Source organism: Rhododendron vialii, chromosome 6a, assembly GCF_030253575.1.
Source record: "Rhododendron vialii isolate Sample 1 chromosome 6a, ASM3025357v1".
Lineage (NCBI taxonomy): Eukaryota > Viridiplantae > Streptophyta > Magnoliopsida > Ericales > Ericaceae > Rhododendron > Rhododendron vialii.
In genome coordinates this window covers 9,549,946-9,557,825 of record NC_080562.1, presented here as the reverse complement: position 1 = coordinate 9,557,825, position 7,880 = coordinate 9,549,946, and the positions used below count along the sequence as shown (strand labels likewise).

Genomic DNA, 7,880 nt, shown 5'->3' with positions numbered 1-7,880 from the left:
GGGAGTTCATTTCTATAACTCATTTTCGGAAAACATCTTTACTAATTTTGCTTAAAGAGGCAAGAACCCAGAATGAGGGCAAAAGGTACCTTTCGAGGTTTTGGCTTTTCCCATTTTATGTCGAATTACCAAAATACCCTAACTATTTTTAGCTATTTACTAGTTTTGCCCTCCCATTATTTCTGCCACATGCTGCACGGAATTGGAAGGGAATTAGAAATGTAACTTCTCCATTTGCCCAGGCTCTAAAATTGTCCAGAAAAGCTATAGGGACCGACGGGTCCCGTAGGGAAATCATACCGACGGTTGAGCCGGGTCGTCTCCGGCCACCGGATGGCCGATCCGAGCTGTCCAAAAATTCTATAAAAAAAAACTATGGGGCCCACACGGGAATCAACGGCATCCGATGTGTGTAGGGTGTTTGGATCAAGCATCCTACACACATCGGATGCTATTGATTCCCGTGCAAGCCCCCTTGTTTTTTTTTTTTAGAATATTTGGCCGGCTCGTATCGGCCGTCCGGTGGCCAGAGACGGCCCGGCACGGCCGTCGGTACGATTTCCCTACGGGACCCGTCGGTCCCTATAGCAAAATTCCTTACACCTCACATATGAAAATTCAAAAAAATGCTATAAAAGAAATAAATAAATGTTCATATATCTTTTAACACAACAATAAAAGCCAAGGGGTAAAAAACCAACTCATAATTCATTTTGATCATTCATCTACCAAACACTATTACTGTTCCAAAATACATTCCGCACATATCTCCCAATCACTCCTACCATACTAGAAAACATATTCTGACCATAATCCAAAAAGCTAAAAAGCTAAAAATGAAAAGTCAAAAAACATACTCTAGCATATTCAAAACACATTCTGACCAAAATTCAAAAAGCCAAAAATTCAATAACCAAAATACAAAAAGCAAAGTTAACCAACCAAACACCTCCTCAAGCAAAGTGAATATCGTTATTTTATAGTGTTTTGTATGAAAATTTATTTGAATACATTTTTGTCACTGTGCTGACTAAAAAATTCTGTAGCCGCCGCTGGATGTCCCAAAATGGCTTCCAAAATATACATGCCGAAGAGAAACCTATTTTTCTTACATAGCAACTCCAATGCTGCAATTACAAAGTGGAATAGATCCATTAACAAGAAATTTAAGTGACGATCTTCTCTTGGGGAAAAAATTCCACTTTTCACGAATGGCGCTTTGTTTCCTCGTTTTGATACAAAGGCTAGATCACATTGTAAGAATCGACTACCCAAAACCAAACTCATCGTGATAACTTCGATCTCGGAAACTCCTATTCGACAAATTTTGGAGGCAATTAAATTTCTTGCTCTGAAAAGACTTTACAACAACTATAGTTTCTGCAAATAAAATAAAGAAGGGAAAGAAATCTTCAGCAGAAAAAATCAAAATCTTTCATCCGTTAGTATCTGCCAGCATTGTATCCGGTATTCCTGCTTCTGGTTACAGCAGCGACTTGCCATGATGATTTGCTGAGTGTGATATGCTCAAAGATGTTCGAGCCACCAGTTACAAATGATACCTCACTGTTGTGGAGCAAAAACACAAAAACATCGGGAAAGAAATTCTTCAAATACCCAGTCCTTCTAGCCAAGGTCAAGACAAATATGTACTCTTTTTTTTTATTATTAAATATGTACTACTTGAAAGCTAAAAAATGCAGAAATGAAAAATGAACAAAACTGAACCTACTTGGGGCTCTCAGGATTAAGAACAAAAGGGTTGAGAGATGATCATTTTATCGGGACAATTGCATCAAGGTTCTTTTCAAGCAGCCAACCTTTAGGATAAACAAGTCCGCGAGATTCCAAATGGAGATGCCAGTTCATTATCCTTGAACAATTTGGGGGTGTACCTTCCATCTGAGTTTCATCTTCCACCAATTGTTCGATAAATGTGGTTTCCTGTAGCCGAAGTGAACAGCTGTGAATATCATAATCGAGATTTAAGGAAAATGATAGCGCAGTAGAATATCTGAAAATGAAACAGGATGGGGTAATGTATACCTGGAAACCCTCCTTCACAGAGTCCAACTGCCGAATAGGAGTTGCAAAGGGTCGTTGCCATCTCTTTGGGTCCCACAATATGGTGCTGTTGAATGCGAACCCAGACATATCAACATGAAATCTTCGTAGTCTTTTGCTCTTATCGTTTGTGTGCCATCCAAATACTTCGCTTCCATTGCATACTGGACCTTCCAGTATGGCTTTGTTTTTTCCTTGTGCTAGCATAGCAACAGGCCATGTGCCAAAACGCCTAGAAATTGCAAGTAGATTAAAAAGTACGCACAAGGATAGAACAATAAAATTAAACAGATAAATCCATCCAAGAAGCTTCTTGATTCATATTCAACACAAACTAAGGTTCAGTATGGAACTTAAGGACAGAAATGGAAACTAAGGATATTATTTTGCTTCATCCCTTGTAGGTTCTTAGTTTTAGGAGGATGGATGTAGAAGTTATTTTCCTCGCTTGGAAGTTTTGCTTCACTGTCCTCCCTCTTCCTTTGCAAATTTTTCCTCTTTGTTAATGTAAGTTGGTTTATTACTTCTTTCCTCTTTCTTGCCAAATCAAATCTTTCCTCTTCCTTGTAAAATAAAAAAGGGAAGTAATTTCCATCCAACTTCTCATTTCTTCATATTCTTTGCAAACCAAATTCTGATGCATGAATGGAATCATCTCGAATAACATCAAGGCTAACCAACCCTTATTGGGTGGCCTTTGCAAACCAAATACACAGATTTAACCAATTAGAACTTCTCACTTCCCTAAGTTCCCTTTTCTCCGATAAGTTCTAATCAATAGATTGGAAGTCCAAATTTTTGTGGAGGCTCCCTCTCTCCCTCCATCTCCCCCCCAACAACCCCCCCCCTCTCTCTCTCCACAACAATCATCCTAGTCTTAACAAACCAAATACAAAATTTAAAGTCATAGGACCAATTCAGGAAGTAGATCAAAGACTATAACAACAGGAGTTCCTATATGACCAGATCTTCCCAGGTGGCCAAACGGCATAATGTGGGAATAAAGGAGAGGATTGTTGACCCATTCAAAATCGTGTAAAATACAACATAAAATAGTGTCCTTGTAGAAAGGTTAGTGTATTGGAGACCAAATAACGCCGAAAGAGTAATACAAAGCATAATGAAATAATGTCCGTACTCAGAAGAACAAATCAAAGCAAAATGAGTTTATAGTACCATAATATCACCAATTCACATTTAAGGAACCCTCTACCCACTTCCTCTCAACGTTTCCCCTTCCCCCTGTTAATGAACTAGCTAAAAAAATAAAAATTAGAGGTATCCTATAGGACGAAAGGATGTTCCAACCACGGTCAAAGAACTATCATCCTTTAACAGAATGGTCTCCTGAACTCCATGCTTCTCAAATTGTGATAGGGAAATGTTAAAGCATCCAACTCAAAAGCAATTGGCAACGAGGGGAGAAGCCGCCCAGGCAAATATACTAGTTTTGAAGGTTATATAATTAACCAACGTAGGAGAAGCTCTAACAGGAAAATTAAAGGAAGGAGTGAAGCAACTTATAAAGCAGTTTTCCATGGCAAACAAGTAAAAGTTCTGGTATTATTTTTATGTGGATAAGCTTTCCACATTTCCCCACATATGTTATTACTAGTCACAACAACAACAATAGAACCCAATTGCTAGTCTGAAGACTAATTTCCTAATTACTCTTACAAGCTAAAGCCATTTTTGAAAGCGATAATCCCATACAATCTAGAGTGACAGAGTGAGACATTTAAACCCGGTTAAGCTTGTTGAAGCTCATCCATCAATCAGGTGCACAAAGAATTGTCTAAATAACGAGATTGGTAAAATGGTCGAATCAGGAGAAAGAAATCAATGGTCAACTCAATTATTGAAGCAACATGTTATTACTCAATGTACCTATTCAAAAGCTCACGGACAGGAAGTACTAGTTAACGCGATTGAATCTTTAGAGTAAATCAAAGAATCAGAACTGCTAGATTTCAGTTTAAGAAACATATGCGATCATGGCAATGAGGAGTCAAGGAAACAAAAATGACATCAGAAGACAGGTTGCAGGACTAGATAATCAACAAGTAAGGAGTAAGATGCCTAGCAAAATATATAAATAAATACAAGCAAGGAGTAAGATGCATCAACTTTTCCTTTGAAAGTATAGCATGCTTTGACCTAAGTCACATTGACTATTTTGACCAATTAAGGACATGCATGAGAAATTCGACACTTGTGTAAGGGTACGGGATACGTGTCCGATATTTTTAGACTTTTATGTTGTACCTTCACCTCGAAAGCTCTATTAGTCTTCAAGTTTATGGTAAAACTTCGGTTTAAACTCCTACATTCTACATGAAATGGTGGATGACACCTTTTAAACACAATATACGTATATGAACAAAGTTTGAATATTTGGTAGTGTCCTTTGTCCTCAATATGAGAATATATGAATCCGAAACTGAAGACATACTCCTGCCGACACATGTACGGCGTACCCATATCTATGTAACATAGGCCTCAACTTGTTTTAACAACCAAAAATTAAATGAAACAGTTTTTGAATATTCTAAAATGACCACAAAAAAAATTCTAAATATGGTCGAGACATGAGAATGACTTAAATCTTGCTTCTACTGTTTTCCTAAAGATATTTAAGGATTATCAGCAACAACACTCCAAGTATATGCAGTGGTTTGAAAAACAGAATACACCTGACACAGATTATGTGTTCCAATCGTAGAGCAAAAAGAGCTTCTTGCCAAGTGCTATCAGCCTATCACTCAGTAGCTTCACCGTTACAACAAATATGTTCATACAGATCTATCAAGCTTTTATATGCATAAGAACCACTGTGTTCAACGGTAAGAGGACCTAGAGGCATCAGAAGCAGTAATATTAATGGCTCCTGGGTCCTAAAAGTGACACTACTTGGTAACACAGTTACCTCGAGGACATTGTTGAAAATAAATTCTTTAGCCAACAGACTCAATGCCCAATTTTCCAAAACGTCATCATTCATCGTCCCTACATTTTGTGAAGTCCCGATAAACACTCTATCCTCAAAAGGTCCACTTGGCCCCGTAACGCCATGACAGTTCCCGCACACTCAAACACTTACAATCCTTTACCCCCTGCTTCCTTTTTGACGACGATTTTCCAGTATCTTCTGAAAAGGGTATGTACACAAGTTTTAGTGTTTAAAGAATTAAATTGGCACCCATGATCAACCAAGTAACTAAATACCTCTTTAAACATTTCATCATAACAATTGTCGTCGTATGTTTAACAAATCAGTTTATAATGTTGTTTCATCTTATTCATTTGCTTTGTTGGCAAACAGAATAAGGTTTACAAAATGTTTTATTCTAAGGCAATAAGCCTCACAAGACTATATAGTTCTTGTTTTTTGTTTTTTTTTTCCAATTTGCATTGTATGGCAGTTAAGATTGGAAAATTTTGGTCACCTAACGAATAAGAAAGATTGGAGACTTCCACAGGAACCCAAGAAAACTTTTGGGATTGCAAATTGCTTGTGCAAATATGTAAAGAGACCTTCAACCAACAAGTAAACAAGTCTAACAAACAGGCTATATTCTGCCCTAGAAACAGTTGTGTTTGGTCCTGCAATCACTCTTGCTTAGGTGCCTATATTTAGCAAGGATTCTCAAATACTGATAGGTATCAGATCTTTTGCTTATCAACCAAAACAAAAACCACCAACCAACCACTGGACAAGGATTAGAATCCATTTTTAGCATGGCAAATCATACATGATATTTCCCAGCACAAAAACAAATATGCCAAACAAACAGCACATCAATGTCCAGTGTTCTAAAACAAGGAATTAATGGCGGGGCCTATCCGATTAGGTCCAACTAACGATTAATTACCGATTACTAATTAATATGCACCGAGTAATCGCTTGAAAGTGGCCGACCGCCTGACTAGCGTCTAGCGACTTTTAGAACATTGTCAATGTCAATGCAATTTACCAACAAAGTAAAGGAACCACTTAAATTTCAAGCCCAAATGAAGTACTACCTGATTTCCCTGAGACTCTCAAACAACTCAAGTGAGTAGATATTATCGTCATCCGCAAAGTACACAATCCCGTCAAGCTTATGATGCTCGATATGCTCAAGCGCAGTGTTGCGTTGATGAACACCTCTGTCCTTCACATTGGTCGAATTCTCCGTGCACACCAGGTGCCTGTACATCACCCCACTCTTCCTCAACACATCCGCCGTCTCCACCGACTCCGCGTCTGTCTCCACCACAATCCACACCAACGGCGGGGGAACGAGCCTCAGCACCTGCCCTAATCTGTTCAAGTAGTAGGCCTGAAGTGCCCGGTTATACGTCGGCGTCACAACAATCAATTGCTTTTTCGGCGTAAAATCGAAGTTCTCTTTCACAACCCCCAAGTTAACCGTATCAAGGAAGAAATTATCCGGCCTCGTTACGAGTACAGGCGGGGGTTCGATATCGAACGAGAAATCGTGACTACTAGGTACGTCGTCGACGTGGCCAAACGGCGCCATGCCTAAAAGAAACCCTAGGAGGAAGAAAAACAAGCACCTGTAAAAAGGTCTCCTCCAGATACGGTTACCTTTTCTGGAATAGCGCAAGGGGAAGACATCGTCGAGGAATCTCGTGACGGCGACGGCGAACGCGGACACCGGCGACGGGTGCCTGCCGTTGGAGAAGAGCTTGGAGGCCGGCGACGACGGCGCAGAAAACGGACTCCCGCCGTTCTGGTGCGGCGGGCGGTCGCGGTACGGCGACAGGGTTCTCCGGATCGAAGCCATCTGGGCGGACCTCAAGTCACATAACGCGCGCACAAGAAGGAAATAGCATTTCGAAAGTAGTCTAGAGCAGTAAAATTTGCGAGAGCGAGGATTCGGAGGACGAGCGGGGATCTCACTCTGTGGGTAATGGAAGTGGTAAAAATTCACACGGGAGCGAGGATTGAGGAGACCAGCGGAGGTCGTACTGAAGGAATGTGAGACTTAAGAAACAGAGTGTGTCACGTGAGTGAATTCGAAATTAGAGATTGCGGGGTGAAGATCAAGTGGAGAGAGAGAGAGGGGAGAGAGAGAGAGAGAGAGATTTGGTTGGATCTTGAGAAGGGTGATGAACAGAGAGATGGGGTTTGGTGGTGCGCAGTACGCTCCGGCAATGGCAGCTGGAGTTGGGTGTAACTAAAAGTACGCGGGGTGGGCCATAGACCAGGTCGAACGTGGCGAGGTTTCATACCCGGCGTACGCGTAATTTCTTTCGTTCGCCGTTAGAAATCAATGTCGGAGTAAAGTTAATGATTTGTACTTGGTAGTAATCGATTGATGCTCGGTCATTACTACAGTTATAACTTAGGCTATTCACGGTGGCATAATCAAAAGCAAATTATTTTTAAAGTTAACAATATTTGGGTAAAAGATGGCTCACAATAGTATAATCAAACTTAACAACATTCTTAAAAATAATCAAATTTTGGGCTTTGGATAACCAAAACTAGCAACCTTTTTCAATAATCAAAATTTGTGGATCTCACACCACATAAGTTAACTGGTTCTAAAATTTATGTACACGCGTGTTGGAGGGAAGTGATCAATGGTGAAAAACATTTGTCGCCGCATTAAGGTATTTCACTTTTTTTTTTTCGTTTTTATTTTATTCTTTTTTCGTTCCTCTCTCTGTGGTTGAGTACATAAAGAACCTTACATTTTTTTTACAAATTCAAGAACACATCTGTTTTTTTTTTTTGAGTACATGATTTTTTTTCCAAATTCATAATATTAAGGAAGGAAGTCACCAATTTTTTTCCCCAAAATTAA

At 39.6% G+C, this 7,880-nt stretch overlaps 1 protein-coding gene across 4 annotated transcripts; it reads right to left on the bottom strand.

Annotated features, from left to right (window-relative positions):
- Positions 1 to 1,274: 1,274 nt before the first annotated feature.
- LOC131329468 (probable beta-1,4-xylosyltransferase IRX9H) lies at positions 1,275 to 7,361 on the bottom strand. 4 transcript variants are annotated; one of them, XM_058362594.1, is made up of 4 exons: positions 6,088 to 7,360; positions 2,047 to 2,296; positions 1,729 to 1,944; positions 1,275 to 1,566 (listed from the first exon to the last, which is right to left on the bottom strand). In XM_058362594.1, the coding sequence occupies exons 1-3, from the start codon at positions 6,852 to 6,854 to the stop codon at positions 1,774 to 1,776; spliced, it is 1,188 nt and encodes a 395-aa protein (XP_058218577.1). In that variant the 5' UTR covers positions 6,855 to 7,360; the 3' UTR covers positions 1,275 to 1,566; positions 1,729 to 1,773. The 4 variants fall into 4 exon arrangements, with proteins under 4 accessions (XP_058218577.1, XP_058218576.1, XP_058218578.1 ...); XM_058362593.1 differs by having other exon boundaries at positions 1,733 to 1,944; XM_058362595.1 differs by having other exon boundaries at positions 1,275 to 1,963; positions 6,088 to 7,361.
- Positions 7,362 to 7,880: the final 519 nt, after the last annotated feature.